The 15845-nt window shown below is 46.4% G+C and overlaps 2 protein-coding genes across 2 annotated transcripts in view; one reads left to right on the top strand and one right to left on the bottom strand.

The window, feature by feature from the left end:
* The window catches only part of LOC111080337 (zwei Ig domain protein zig-8), a 47683-nt gene that overhangs the window by 24557 nt on the left and 7281 nt on the right, over nt 1-15845 (top strand). The window contains exons 2-4 of the mRNA XM_022375894.2: nt 3288-3454; nt 11397-11474; nt 11551-11683. Of these exons, the coding sequence (XP_022231586.1) occupies nt 3288-3454; nt 11397-11474; nt 11551-11683 (378 nt within the window). The remainder of the gene's footprint in view (nt 1-3287; nt 3455-11396; nt 11475-11550; nt 11684-15845) is intronic.
* On the bottom strand, nt 4963-7740 carry LOC111080336. The gene is made up of 6 exons (XM_022375893.2): nt 7583-7740; nt 6973-7513; nt 6160-6294; nt 5694-5913; nt 5573-5634; nt 4963-5508 (listed from the first exon to the last, which is right to left on the bottom strand). Exons 1-6 carry the CDS (start codon nt 7599-7601, stop codon nt 5127-5129), a joined length of 1359 nt encoding a protein of 452 aa, XP_022231585.2. The 5' UTR covers nt 7602-7740; the 3' UTR covers nt 4963-5126.

Raw genomic sequence — 15845 nt, 5'->3', positions numbered from 1 at the left:
ACACAGCGTTGCAAGAGCAATTCGCTAAGCAAATATTTATAGCTGTTTCCCACTAAAGGATGGTTGGCGGGGGGTACTGACGTTCGACGCCAAAACGGAAACACTTTGGAGCATAATCGATAGCTCAGCATATATTTAAGGAAGCTCAAGCTGTCTCTGGCTCAATCACTCTCTCAGTAGTCCTCCCCTCCACTGGCGTCTAGACTGTTTTGTGCCAAGTCAAGCAAGACGAAGGAAGCCCCTGCTGGGTGCATCGTCTCTACTGCCACTCTGCCACTCAATGCCTCAGTGCGATGTCAGTGCAACTAAACCTTAAGTGCACGGGATCATGAACAATCCAAAGGGGTCTCGACGTTCCACTTGGCTTCAGCAAATATGCTTTCAGTGGAGACTCAATAGAGATTAACCAGCGAACAAATATTCACCTTCGACTGCATTTCACGCTCAATTGATGTGCCCATCGACTCTAAACAGTCAGCCATTCGTTTTTTCGGGGGAAATTTGAGTTGAGGCCGTTCGACATGGATTACCTCCATAAATATTCATATGCCCATGCCCGCCTCCCCAGAACCGCAACATTTTCCACCACATTTGCTAATTTTCGGGTTGAAAAGTCGACAAATATTTTTGGTCCTTCGACCGCAGACGAAGCTTTGTCGTGGTGGCGGGGGGGGGAGGGTTTTTGGCCATGCATCATGCCAGTTCGCGTTCGCGGGCGTGTTGAACACTTTTGATTAAGCGGCCGACCAGGGCCCAGGCCAGCATCCGACAGCTTCCAGCTGCTGTTCTGCCGTTCTAGTGCTCTCTCGTTATCAAATGTCACAGTGGGCCCACGACAAACAAGCAAACAGGCAAACAGCAAATTGGAGGCATCGACAGGCTGTTGGCGACGCCAGCCGGATCGTTAATTTTCACAGCATGAGCCAATTTTCCATGCATAAACTTAAAATTAGCACAAACTTCCCATCGCACACACAGACATCACAAAACAGGGCAAGCCAGAGCGGGAGTCCGCGAGTTTGGGGATACATTTTTGGATCAAAATCTTTCCCGTTTTGGGCATAAATTGCATGCTTGCTGATAAACAATAAATTAAGTTCCGTTTCATGACACCCTGCTCCCGTTCAGTGAATTTCCCACTGGCACGCGGGGCACACTGTTTATGCGCCTCGCACGCATACGTGCAACATGGCTAAGCTAATTTTCGGTGGCCTGTGATAGCCTGTTGTAGGTATCTGTCTGGCGGTAGGTAGAGTGTAGAGTATCATGAAGGGTCCTGATTGTAGGTAGCTCTCTTAGGACAATATGGAATAAGGGCGGCTGAAATAATATTGATGCGACCTTCACTCACCTGTGGTAATAATCACATGGCAATATTGGGATGTTAGTTTGGTTAATATTGCCTAACAGTTTAGTATCATAAGAAATAAGTTCCTTCCTATCGTATATTCTATTCTATTCTATTCTATTCTATTCTATTCTATTCTATTCTATTCACACGCAAAGACTTTTTCGCTCCACCAAGGTTAGAGCATAACCTATTCGCCAGAAGCTTCCAACTTTTTGCCGATGCTCCTCTTACATTATTATCTATGCCGAAATGTTTTGCATATTGGCAGGCGATGGAACGCCGCACGTACGAAAATGATGCGGGCGCGCATTAAATCTAACTTTGTGTTAAAAATTTTTCAAAAAAAGAACGAAAGTAAATCGCAAAATTTGTCATGTCTTCAGCACACACCACCCACCACATTTCCATTGTGGCCCAACCACCACTAACGCACCGCCCACCCCCACCTTCGCTGTGGTGGCGTCGATTCATGTTTTCACGTTTCTACGCATGTGGAAAAAGTTTGCGTATGTTTTCCAGCTGTCTGTGTGTGCATGTGCCCTGTGCGTGCGCCCAAGAAAAGTTTTCACTTCTTTTTTTTTTGGCGCGTGCGGAAACGGAAATGTGCAACAGCAGTTTTTCTCCTTCGGCAGGCGATGGCCTGGCGGGGGACCGTTTGATTCCTCACTGCTAGTCCGGAGCTTAGCACGGAGTTCGATAAACTGACGCCAGCTAGCAGCAGTTTGAAACTCGTCTCGTATCGCCTCATTCAATTATTCCTATTCCAGTTGGTTGCTTGTGATCTACGACGATTGGTTCGTTGCTTTGATGTGAGCAAAGTTTTCGCCACCCCACATTCTGCACTGAGCCCCATCTGCCCCCATCGTGTCGTATTGATGAACTTATTTCACCCTGTTTCGTCTGCTTCTTTGGGCTTTATCTACAGTAACTTGGCTCCAACTGACTGCAGCAGCCAACTTTTTGGCTCTGCATGGACAACTTTTCCCCCGCCCATAAACATTTGTGAAATGCGTTGATGGCCGGAAAACCTCTTTGCTGTCATAATTGGCCCAGTCCCCCCCACACCCACCAACGCTTTTGTTCACTAGGAATAAAATATGGATAAGTATTCATCTATTCGAACGCCGACAAAGCTCGGAATTCCAATAATTATACTTGGATAAAAACAAGTATGTAAGGCATTATCTATTGCATTGTTAATTCATTATATGAAATCGCGGTAGACTGAAAGGGATAAGAATATTTAACTTAAACGGTACGGCTTGATATCGACTGTTGTGCTTTTCTTACCCAAATTTTCTCTTTTTCAGAGCGACTTCTGCTGAGCGCTTTAAACTATGAAAATTCGAATATTTTTGTTGTCAAATGACATTTAAAAAATGCCCAACACTTCCTTTGGTATCTTCAAAAACATTTTTCTACAAGCACTCGTTATTAAATAAGACAAAAACCATCCACGTGGTTAAACAAATGACTTGAACGATTTTCAAGTCTTTTCCAGTGAAAACTCAGCACTTAGGTACAAGTCTGGCTTCTCCAAACAAATGCCAAAGAAATAAAAAGCGAAATATAATTGTTTGTTGAGGATTTTTTGTGCCATATACTCGCACACATACACACAAATATCCCCCCACTTATGCCCCGCTACATCCGTTTGTTGGTTTTCTGTTTATGTGTGTTTTTTTGAGCCGAGTTTTTATGCGAATTTTATTACTTTTCAGTTTCAGTTAGGGCTTTGGCTGCCACCAAAAGTTGTGGCCAGGCCTTTTGGGGTCGGGGCATTTGAATGCTCTGCTAAAACCAACAATACAATACGTTGCCCCGTACATACACACATATGTGTGAATGAAAATGGAAATAAATTTCCATTTGGCACAAGCTTTTATGCCGCAATGTATGCTACATCCCCGCCCTCTCGATCTGTTCTTCCTTCCAGGCTACAGTGCTGCGATTGCCCCCACGCCGCCCACGACCACGACCACTACCATCTCGCCCTCGAATCTGCTGCCCTACTTCGACTTTGACGTGCCGCGCAACTTGACCGTAACCGTCGGCCAGACCGGCTTCCTCCACTGCCGCGTGGAGCGGCTGGGCGATAAGGACGTAAGTAAACTTGAACAAAAAATAATGTAGGACGAAAAGATATATATTTTGAGATCATCGCTGTTCAAACATTTCTCTTTCCGAATTTGTATAAAAAAGAACTTTGATGGATCCTGTAGATAATACCAACGTGTATATGCAATATTCACATCAAGCCTAAGAGAATTAATATGTCTTTAAGATATGTACTCTTTTTTTTTAAAGCAAAGTGGCATCAAAAATGTTATCCTTCAATTGTGAATTTTTGTGGTCATCCTATTTTCAGCATACGAAATTTTTTTACAAAATGGACAATCGATATTTGATTTTTTTCGTCGGCTTTAGAGGAGCAAATACCCTGGAATATTTAGCAAAATTCTAAATTTGATTTCTTAATCTCTTTCTGTAGATGGGAAATATTAGAGGAAATGCAGAAGTATATTGTACACATTTTATTGTAATAATTCAAAGTTAAGAAAAAAGTTGTAGAATTTTTCATCATTTCAATGGAAGTAAGAGAAACGGGCAGACCCGCGGAAAGGGTATGATCCAGCTATAAAGGAATGGAAAAAAGAGCATATGGAAACTGTGCCAGATACTCGTAGATGAAAATTCCGCTTGGGATTTGCAGGCACTCAATCATTCTGGCCGTGATTGCCTACGCATTGGGTTGGTCCACAGGCAAATGATTGAAGGTCGCTGTGGGTTGTTAACCCTTCAGAATGAGCACTGACGTTGCCAGGGCCTAATATGTCAAAATGGCCAGCACGTTAGGCGCCCAACTCCGGCTCAGTCCAGCTCGGTCCCGTACTTAGCCAGGCTTAGCCGTAGCCCCTGGCCAGAGCATACCAGACGTTGGCTCACAGTGGTCACAAGTGGTGACTGTGCGTCTAATAATTCAAAATTCAAACACCGCACGGAGGTTGCCTTGACTCAATCCGGCTCTTGAACCAGTGTACATTGGCAACCAGGACTCGTGCTGTTATTAGATAATAGCAGAGTGATAGAGAGGGAGATACGGGGGTGGAAAGAGAGAGGGATAGAGAGAGAGGCTTAGACTAAATTACTGGGTGATTTGGAGGCTGCACTCGAGGTGGGAGAAAAATGGCCAAACAAGACAGGCGACAACTGAGCAACGTCCTGTGGGTGTTGCCCCGTCACAGGCATAGGCGTGTTCCTGGCCTTAACGAGTTCCCTCCACGCACACACACACACAAACAAACACACCGACTAAAGGAAAATGACTAATTTATGAGCCATCAATCACGTGACTGCCTCTCCCATCAGCCATTTTGTGCCAGCAGCACCAGTCTCTCCTGGTTCGTGCCTCGTACTGCTATCAGCTTTAATTTCCTCGCTTTTGGCGGTTTGGGTATGAAGGGGCGAGACAGGAAACGGAAGTTATGCGGCTCGAAGGGAAGGAAGCCGTCAAAGGCAAAGTGCAGGCACCGACACGCACCACGCACCACACAGGACACAGGACACAGCCACGAACAGAAGCCGGAACAGGAACTAGAACAGCAGCATCATCAGGCCCGGACTTAATTGAAGTCCGCTCATTGGGAAAGTTCATTAAAAGTATTGAAACTACATTAAACAAATGACACGCAAACACCGCCATGCCACCGCCATGCCTCTTGCTCCTTTCCGTCTCCAATGTCCGTCTGTCTGCGTGGCTCTTTTCATTGCCCCTTTAGTTGCCGGTGCCTTCAGATGGCTGCTCGGTACGACGCTGCTCTTGGCCGCGCTCCTGCTCAGCCTTGCTCTCGCTCTCCCGGGCACTAGCGTCAGCAATCGATTCCACTGTGGCTGCAATGGCCGCAGCCAGCATAGCGCTCTCCATACGCTTGCCCCACTGACGGCCGGCCTTGCTACCAAGCTGCTCCTCCTCGCTGGAGGTTGTCGGCACAGAGGTCACGGGCACGGGTGGTGGCAGCTCTTGCTGATCGTGATGGGTGATCATGGAGGCGGAAAGCGAGCCGGCGTCGACGGCCAGGTGCTTCAGGCGACTCGGGTTCGGAAAGGGTCGCCGATTCTCCAGAATCAGTTTGATATCTCTTGCAGACTGCCACCAGCTGGAGGAAAAAGGGGGAAGACTATGTGATAGATGTTTCAAGAGTCGCTTACGGATCTACTTACCGATACCAAGGCGTCAGTTGGGACTTGACCAGCATGAAAATATTGGCAAAGTACACTGTTACCTGTGGAAGGCAGAGGCCGATTAGAGGCTAAGATTAGAGCTGTGAGGAATCCCTCTCACCGTCATGAACAGAAAGAAGAGCATCCAGGACTTGGTCCAGAGTTTGCTCATGGCCCAGGACTGATTGTTCATGGCATAGTACTGGATGCCCACCAGCAGGGTGCCAATGATCCCAAAGGCCACCAGAGTGAGCAGCGAGAACATCTGGCAGTCCTCCTGCAGGGCCCGGCGGCTCATGGCACGCGAATACCAAATTCGCAGCGACTGCAGACAGGAGTACCTACATCACAAGGAGAGAAAGCGATGCACAATCACAATCAGAAACAGAGACAGAATCAGAATCAGAGTCCCAGTAAACCACTGACGAAGACAGGGCGTGCAATTAGCAGTACGGAAAAAAGGAGAAGCCGACTCAGCGGCAGCTCAGCTGATTAAAAAGCCGTGGAGCTGTGAGCCGAGGGCGTCTTTGATCTCCAGCTGCCTGCTGCCTGGTGCCCGCTTTCTGCTTCCTGCTTCTTTCACTTACCGCAGCGTCTGCTCCGTGTTGTAGTGGAACTGGCAAAGTTCGCATATCGTGCAGTGCGAGGTGCTAATCCAGCGCTCCAGGCAGTGCACATGGACATATGTCAGCGAGCCCTTGCACAAACAGGGCGACACCAGTCTGCAAACAAATCGGAATGAAAACATCAGCAAAGTACGAAGGGGAGCTTACTCTAAGTGAAGCGAGAACAGTGAGTTTGGCGTAGCAGTGTGGATGGGTGTGGGTGGGTGTGGATGGGTGTGGATGGGTGCGGATGGGAGTGGGTGGTTGTGGGTGGTTGTGGGTTATGTAAACAGCGCCAACAATGAAAAATCAGGGGATTAAGAGACGGCGAACCAACCAACCAACCAGCGAGATAAGCGGCTGCCAAGAGAAAGACAGTACGAAGAGAGATAGATAGAGAGAGAGAGAGGCAGGAAAAGCTTCGTGCAGTGTTAATTTTAATAATTAAAATAAATTCACATTTGCTCGTGGGTCTTTCGCTAAATGCATTAAATGTCACGCAATTAATTCTTTGCACAATTTGCGGCTGCTCAAACGTAATTAAATGAAAGTGAAGATACCCTGTAAATTCACAGCGAAGGTGGGGCATAACACGCACACCACCTAGATTAAAATCATTCGACAGAGTCAATAGTCTCCCGAGAACCCATCTGGCATACAAAAAGCCAAACAATATACCCCCAAAAGTCAGAGGGCCCGCCCTACAGGGTATGCCCCATTATCTCTGTCCTGGCATACGTAATTGATAGATAGATAAATAAATAGATAGGCCTATATATCCAAAGGGCTACTCACTGTTCGGGATTATCGGCGTTATGACAAATACGACAGACAAGCGACCCCAGCGAGGTCATTGACTCACTGGAGGCGGACACATCGTTGCCCAGATTGTTGCACTGCGTGGCCTCGTCGACGACGTGACGCAATGTGGAAAACGGTTCCGGAATCGCGGACATGGGTGTGGCGTAGGCCGAGCTATTGGCGGCTGCCAGGGCAGCCTCTGTGCTGGCCAGGAGGCGGCCAACACTCTCATGTGGCACCCGCTGGAACTGGACGTGTGGCTTAAAGCCCAGGGACATGGAGCAGGCTGGTTGCTGCTCCCGTGGCAGTTCAACATCCTTCTGGAAATCTTTCCCTAATCCAATCGCGACCTCCTTTTGCTTATCCTTGTCTGCGCCGCCTGGTTCCATTAGCTCCTCCCTGCCGCTGATGCGGCTTCCCACAATGATCATGCCCGGCGGCGTATCATCGGCACTGCTTGAGGACAGGGCACCCTCGAGCTCCTGCTCCAGGGTCGTGTCCTGTTTGTGGTCACCAGCAATGCCGGTGGCCTCAACTGCAGATAGAGCGAACGGGTACCTCGAATAGTGTATCTCATATCGGGCAGTATCGGGCCCCCACTCACCAATCTTCTCGCACTCCATAACTGTTTGTAATTCCCTTTGTGGCTAGACCTTTGGGTAGTTCGTTTCAAAAAAAGTATACCAAAAATTTTAACACATTTTCTGTTTAAAATTGAGAATGTTTTAGCTATCGTTTCTATGCCTTTGCTATTAGATATTTCCTGCTGCTGAAGTGTAGCTCAAGGAATGCTTCCTGCTTGCGATATTCATTCACAACTGCAGAAGGTTTCACAGCATAGAAATATCGATCCTTGTGCCACAATCGATTTATTGTGCATATGTGTGTAAATTTGTAGCGGCATCCCTTTGTCGGACGGCCCCCTAATGGAGGCAGTTAAGCATGCGCTGGCTGAAAAACAAACTTGTCCCCGGGCTAAGTTGCAAACATTAATTGTAATTGACAGACTGGAACCGCGCCCTGTCAGTGCCCGCGAAGACATGCCAAAGCACCCTTGCTCTTCCCCTTCGCGGCACTGGAACTGGCACCCAGTCCTGTCCCCACCTCGGTTGCCTAGGACAGGGCTGCATCCATAAACTCAAAATTGAAAGTGTAACAGTTACGGCAAATAACTTTGCCGGCGCTTGGCTTCCATTATGCGCCACTCCGCTCCAAGGCGGAGTGTAATTTATGCCCGTGCCGCTAGTTCGTTAGCCCGGGCCCTCTCCACCGAAACCCCGGCCCCTTTTGGCCGTGTGGGCGGTAGTCCGACATTACAATATCAAGCTGGGTGCCACCCCCTCCCCCCTCAGTGATGGGCCTGGTTTGGTTTTTTCACCGAATTTTATTTTTTGCCTGCCCTTGGCGGAAGCTGGCGCGGAATCCGCTTGTTCAACTTGACTTCACAGGATTGTCCGTTCACTGTTGATTTATTACGCACCGAGTGCCGCCAACATTTTCATAAACGCTCCATCCATGGCGCTACATCAGCGAACATGAGCACGAGCAATTTACTCTTGTAATACCAACAACAGCAGTAGCAGCAGCAGCAACAAAGCAAACGCGTATATTAAACAAAGTTTTAGGCCTTCTGGAAAGGCAGCGAACCCTTTTTAATGCCAGTTCGGCAGACAACCAAACTTCTTTCCCCACCGAAACAACACAAAAAAAAGGGGAAAGCTCTGAAAGGAGAACCAAATTTTAAATCTGTTTACAACTCTGTTTACAAACTGCTCCAAAACAAAGTTGCCATTGAAGTCTTCATCTGGCAACTGTCGCCCTTGGTGGAAGGGAAATATTTAATTTGTATCGAGTTCATTAAATGGATGCGAAGTAATTTGCCAATTGGAATCTCCTTCAGGAGAAACGAGATCGAGTTGCTTTTCCGTTCATTTTCACACCATTTTCTAAGCTTGGACAAAGCCAGTGGCTGGCTGGCAGTGCTGCAACAAACTTACAATTGCAACTGCAACTGGAAGTGCAACTATTTTTTGGCTCTGTCGAGTGGGGTCCGGGTCTAAAGTCTCTCTTGGCTAGAGACGCAGAAAATGCGTCAGCAAAGTTTTTAATGTATTTTCGCCAAGTTTTCCACACGCTCGCCCTAACCAACACTCACAGACACACAGCGACATACATACAAGCAGCGGAAACTTCTTTCATTTTACTGTTCTCGTAGATGACAGAAAAACAAAAGGAAAGTAAGAGTCAGAGTCAGAGTAGTCAACGAAGAAGGAGAAGGAGAGGAGAAGAGGCAAGCAAAGCGAAAGTTTTTGGCCGCACAGCGCTCAGCCACAACGAACACAAAGTGTTAAATAATATAAAACTATGCTTGTGGTATTTATTTAAACCTAAAAACATTACGAAAATTACACCCAGAGCAAAGTTTCCCTCCACTCAAGGGAATTCAGCAACTCTGAGATTGAGGACTCAGATCCAGCTTGACAGAGGATCTGGCTTTACCTGAGCAGGGCTTTAGTCGTCTCCCGTCTGGGGTTTGGAAAACTTTTCACTTTTGATTTCTGCAGTTTTCAGCGACAAAATGAAATATTTAAGAGCGGGCCAGGGCCAGGACTAGGGTCAGTCCAACTGGCCTGGAATATAAAATCATCCCAAGACCTTTGCTTAGTAGGGCTTTGTTTGGACTGAAATGAAACTGCACCTATTGAATTCCCATTCGAATAGTTATTTAGTGTGTGCCACATCCCTTTTTAGCAGTTCATTTCGAGCTAACTTTATGGCATTGCTCATACGCTGTGTGTGCCGGCGACAATTGTCCGATGAAACGCAATGAAATGAAAATGGGTAAATCTGTGTGCAGGGCTTGGCACAACAATGATAGCCTGGATAGCCAGGATTTGAGCGATTTAATTTACATCTGGCCAGACCAGGCCAGACCAGGCCACGCCAGGCCAGGACATCGCCTATGGGCATAAAAGCGACAGCCCATAAAAGTTTTACAGGCGAATGATTTTTATTTTTACGTATTACGTGACCCGCCTGCAATGGCTGGGTGATGCCGAATCGAATGAATTTATTAGATGGCCAATCCTTTGGGCCCGGCCTCCGAGTCCGAATTTGGCACATAGTTGAATGGTTTACGTTTAAGATGACTTTTGGTTTTGGTAAAAGCCCAAGGGGCTGAGCAATTAACTTTATTAATGAGGCAGCACAGCATATTTTCAACTTTAATGTTGACAGCCAGCAAACATTTAAAGTTCACGGGGACAGTGGGCCAGAGGAGGAGCAGGGGCGGGGCTGTGGAAAAAACTTTTGCAATGTAATTAAAATTGAGTATCACAATAGCCGGGAACAGCGGGAACAAGAACTAAGGTCATCAAATAAATTGGCAACAATGTGCCAAAAAGGGCACACAAAAGTGTGCCAGGGCTCAATGCCGATGCCGATGCCGGGCCGCACGAAACAAAATCTCGGCCCAGTCCGGGGAGAGACACACAAAATCATGGTTAATGGCTTTCCCCAAAAGATTTTCCAGCTAAGGGCAAAGACAATGGCGAAGGCCAAGGCGCTGGGCAATCAAATGAAAATGTAATTCAAGGAATAATAAAAATGCTTCCAAATAAAGGCTGAAAATGGCGTCAAAGCTGTCTCATTGCTTGCCCTTCTTTCGATTTTCCCCATTTCCACCAGTTCGCCAACCAACCGATTCCATTTTGGCCCAAAGGATTGAAGGCTATTTGAAACAATTGGAAATTGCGCTGAGGCAGGCAGCTTCGGGGACATTCTACGGACGCAACGAGTGACCTTTCAACTAGTCGTCTGTCTGGCTTAAAGAGTTGCCAATTGTTAGGACCAATTTATATGACGGTCTCTGAGAGCGTTTTTCATTTCCGGGCAACGTGGCGCATACGGTCTGACGCTGGTCCTTTCACGCTCTAATGTACACGGATTATGCTCGGTAACTTTTCGTGGTTGTTCTCCCCCCCCGTTCTCCTTTGGAACTCCTTTGGCGCCTGTGTTTTCTTTTGCTGAGCGTTGTTTGTTTGTTGATTAAATGCTAGAAACAAAAAGCAAAATGTTAAAGATTAACCAGCGCCAGGAGCAGGCGGCAAGCGGAAACCGGCAACAAGAAAAAATGAACGGAAAAGAAAACTTTACGCTTTGTTTTTCATTTTACCCACCTCATCCTCGTCCACTTCCTGTCGCTGCGGCTCTCCCGCTCCTTTAAGTGGTGTGAATAGCAACAGCGGCAGACACAAGCCACAAAGAAAAAAAAAGAAACACATGGGTGGGGAAAAACTTTTAAGTGCGGAATTTGTAATGCTCCCCAAGCGCGGAACTTTCGTTTCGCCGAGGCGTAAGCAATGTAACTGAGGAAAGCACTTCATGGCAATTTTCTGCTGTTTCTGCTCCCGTTCTAGGTCTCCTGGATACGAAAACGTGATCTGCATATACTCACCGCCGGCGGCGCCACCTACACATCCGATCAGCGTTTCCAGGTGAGCGTTTCCTACACGGTCTTACTTAATATTGGATTACAAATGTTTTCTCTTCTCTGTACACATATCTACACAGGTGCTGCGACCCGATGGCTCGGCCAATTGGACACTGCAAATAAAGTATCCCCAGCCGCGTGATTCGGGGGTGTACGAGTGCCAAATCAACACAGAGCCCAAGATGTCCTTGTCGTACACCTTCAATGTTGTGGGTAAGTAGTGCCGCACGGATTTAGTGTGTTCTCATTTGAAGTTCCCTCTCCTCACATTACATTGCTGACTGATGATCGTGGAAAATGCATTAGAGCATATCTTTTCCTCCTAGCTTTGTCTTGGAGTCCCACAGGGCGGCATAATAGGTGCTTGGGTATCCTTAAGGAACAAATTGGTTGCATAATATTATCCTTGATGTGTGTGTCAGCCTTTGGTTATAATCAGAACTTTGCCCATTACCAAACACCCAATCGAAAGGGTTGTGAATGAGTGTGAGAAGAAGGGGGGAGCGACTCGCTCAAAGCTGGTCACAAGCCACCGAAGTGATTACTTTTATGTGTTTCGAGAGAGAGAGAATGCTTCATCCCGACAACTATAACATGTACTTTGGAAGTTCCAGCTTGCCAGGCACATTTAAGGAGCGGAGCTTAAGGAAGCCATACAATATGCATGTTATATGCCCCATAACGCCCTTAGTAGTTTCGTTCCCCTCCTCTCTCTCTCTCTCTCTTGCATACGCAATCTGCACGTGTGTGGCCCGCATTGGACTGGGTTCTGGGGCATCATCTTCAGCTTGTGATTATAAAATTTTCAATTCGATTATGTGCAAATTGGCTTGCCAAGCAGTTGAAGCTGTTGCAGTTGCTGTTGCTGTTTTTGTTGCTGTTAAGGGGATATGCGATTATATAGAAGCTCTTTATAAACATTACTTACCTCTGGGTATTGTAATTAGTTTGCTCTCAGCTTGGGGCAGGGAACAGGAGACAAACACGACCCTTCCCACACAGTGTGCCTTGCCCTTGCCTCGTCAGCCGTTCTGCATGGATGGATGATTATATGGCCATTTGAAAGATCCTTGGGAGTACCCAACATAACAGCAGCTGTGGGCCAAACCTTTGTGGGATGTTGGTGCATTTTTATCGAAATTCGTATTAGCAAAATGCATTTAGCTAAAAGCTTCTGGTGCGGAAGAGTGCCCTCGATGAGCTTATTTGATCTCTGATTTCGCACTCACACTACCAGTAGTTTCTGTGTGTGCCTGGATGTTGTTTTAGCCACATGGACAAGCGACTTTGGGGCAGCATAAAATGCTTTGGTCAGCCCTTACTCGGTTATGAATCTTTTAGTGGCGGCAGGAATACGAAAGAGTGTTTTGCATATAAGTTTACACGCATACTAAACCAACAGAAGACCCTTGACAGACTGACAAACCCAGCATCAAGCTAGACCCACTCATGGGTAGAGACACATAGAAGTCATAAATATTACATTTGCGGAAATGCAAATGACTGCCAAACTGGTGCATACATACGTATATATAGTACGTATACACGTATGTATGTATGTACATGTGTACACAACTGTGCCCATGCCAGGAGTACTCCCAGAGCTTCCTTCCATGTTCGCACACATCTGAATGCCCAAAAAGAAGTGTGCATATACTCGTGCGAGTAAAATATTCGACATGCCACTCATGCGGAAACAGCAAACAGCAGGTCAGTGGTATGCACAGTGGTGTGCAAACAACCAGATCAAGTGCATTCTTCGCCACAGGGAAGCAATTTGGATGAAACTCCATCGATTGCATGCCAAAATGTACATTTAATGGAAGGCACTGTTAACGTTAACTGTTTTGTAACAGTGTGACATATTCCCAGAGTTGGAAACCATTCAAATACTTAAGTATTTATCTAGCAACTGGGGGACTGTTTGGTGGTTCCACTGTGCGGTGTCTGCTGCCATTGTCGCGCTGCAAACAAGTTTGTTGTTATGGCAGAAATTTTTTATGCGCTTATGCAAATAAAAAATTGCACTAAAAATTCCATAAATTTGTGTGTTTTTTCCCCCGCACTCCGCTTCTTGTGCTTCTTTTCGACGCCACTGAAATTCTATTACACGCCAGTCAGCCAGAGGAGAGGTCGGAAAGACAGGGTGTTGGGTGGGGGGAGAGACAGTGGGGCAGGACCAAGACTCCACAGAATGATACACAAAATAGCGCCAGGCTGACCAGCGCATCATAAACATAAATCGCCTCCGTCTCCGCCCTCACCCCCACCACAGCCATCAGTTCGGTGCTGGGCCTCCTCTTCCGCCCAGGCAGCCATATTTTTGACATTTTAATGCAACAGCAGCCGCTCCAATTGCTTAAATTACCAACTTTATGTTCTCGACTCGACTCTGAGACTCTCAGACTCTCAGAGTGTGAAGCGGGGGGCAAGTACCACCTAGGTGCTACAGTGGAGGTCATGTTTATATGCAGCCAGATAACTGGAGACGACGCTGAGTTGTTGCTCCGTCCTCGATTTAATTTTGAATTTAAGGCAAATTACCAAACGTGCTGATAAAGTGAGCAAATTGTAAATTAAATTATGTGTCCCTGTCCCACTCAAACTGAGCGACAGCGGCTGGCAGAGTGACAGTACCAGGACAAGGACAAGGACAAGGAAAAGTATAGTGAGAAACCAAGAGAAGAGATAGAGAGAGAGAGGAGAAACCGAAGCTTTTGATGCTCTTGCATATTACCGTTTACCATTACGGTTACAAACCATATGAGTAGTCAGATTTGAAATAACTTTTCATGCAGAGTTTCAGGCAGATATCGTTGAAGCTTGGCCACAAAATCATTATACTCCCTGGAAGAGTATACTCGTATTAAGAAAAAGAAAGGTGTTGTTGGGTTTCTGGAAAAATTTGTTTACCAGCGCGAATGTAATCAAGCGTAAGCGCCACCTTCCTTAGTTAAGGGTGATTTGGAAGGGGGAAGGGTTGGGGCTTGGTTGAGAGTTTCTGTAAGAGGAGAGAGAGAGACTGGAGGGAAAAGTGGAAAACAAATTGCAAAGACAGGGAAGAGACGAAACGCTGCAGTTGTCAGCGATAGGGAGAGAGTGAGAGAGAGAGAGAGAGCGGGCGGGGTATTGAAGGCAATTTGAATACGTGGCTGGCAAGATGGAGATGCCAAGTAGATGGCTCATTTCGGGCTCCATAAAGCAACACTCTACTGGTGCTGTTACTCCTGCTCCTTCTCCTTTTGCTGCTCCTCAGATGTCCTAAGACGCTTCTGCGATGCTGTTGACATTAGCAGCCGGCAAATTGCATGCAATCAAGCGCAAATAATTATTCAGAGGAGGGGCAGAGCAGTACCATTGCCCCAGCTATGGCCAGAGGTAGCTGTAGCCGCTGCTTCATTTTTCTTACTTCCTGCATACAGAATAGGAGTAGAATAGAGCCAATCACTGGTAAAACTCATAAGATAAATCCTATTCGAACTCCCATTACCCAACCAGACTTTCTATATGGGCAAAGACTTACGAATGCCCATGAATGAACTCTTGATTTCGGGTAACTGATATACATTTAATGACATTGTCAAAAACAAAGGATTTCTTCAATATTGTGATGCAGAAGGATTTTTGTCTGCATGCAAAAGGTAAGGTACTTGAGGCAAGAACCATCCAACAACTGGAAAGTAACCGAATTTAATTAAGTAGCTTTAGGGGAGACGAGACTCTTTCCGTTTTGTGAATACTGTGTATTAAAATGATCCGAAGGGGTATAATGAGTTTTTGTGAATACTTGTGTTACATAATCCAAGAGGCAGACAGAGGGGGAAGCGGCAGGTCCGGACAATTTGCTCGGCAATCAAATGTTTTACTTCCCATTTCGTTCATTTGCTCCTCAAATTACATTCTCTGGCGAATGCCTAGACCAAAAAATGCCCCAATGATAAATTACTGAGATATTGCACAACGGAATGGCAGAGGCAGATAGAGAGAGTGGGAAAGAGGGAAAGGAAATGATTAATGTCTCTGCAGCATCGTCGAATTATTAATAATAATAATAATCACAACAATGGAGGGTACTGAATAGGCCCGGAACGGGACTCGGCCCATGATGATGATGTTTTGGGCATTTTCATTTTGCCATTGCTGGAATGGGCGGCAATGGGAGTGGCACTGGGACTGGCAGCCAGATCTGTACAGGCAAATACGAACTGAATGGAGTGGAGTGGATTCGTCTTAAGAGGAGAAGGAGGAGGAGGGTAGACACACACAAATACTTCATCAATTGTGCTGCTGGCAATGCGGCTGACTTTTACAAATTGAATTTGTTTATTTGATTTGACAATTAGTTCCAAGCAATTGGAGCCCCGCAAATAATCGC

Source organism: Drosophila obscura, unplaced genomic scaffold (assembly GCF_018151105.1).
Source record: "Drosophila obscura isolate BZ-5 IFL unplaced genomic scaffold, ASM1815110v1 contig_186, whole genome shotgun sequence".
In the NCBI taxonomy this organism is placed as follows: Eukaryota; Metazoa; Arthropoda; class Insecta; order Diptera; family Drosophilidae; genus Drosophila; species Drosophila obscura.
This window is presented reverse-complemented; position numbering and strand designations above follow the sequence as displayed.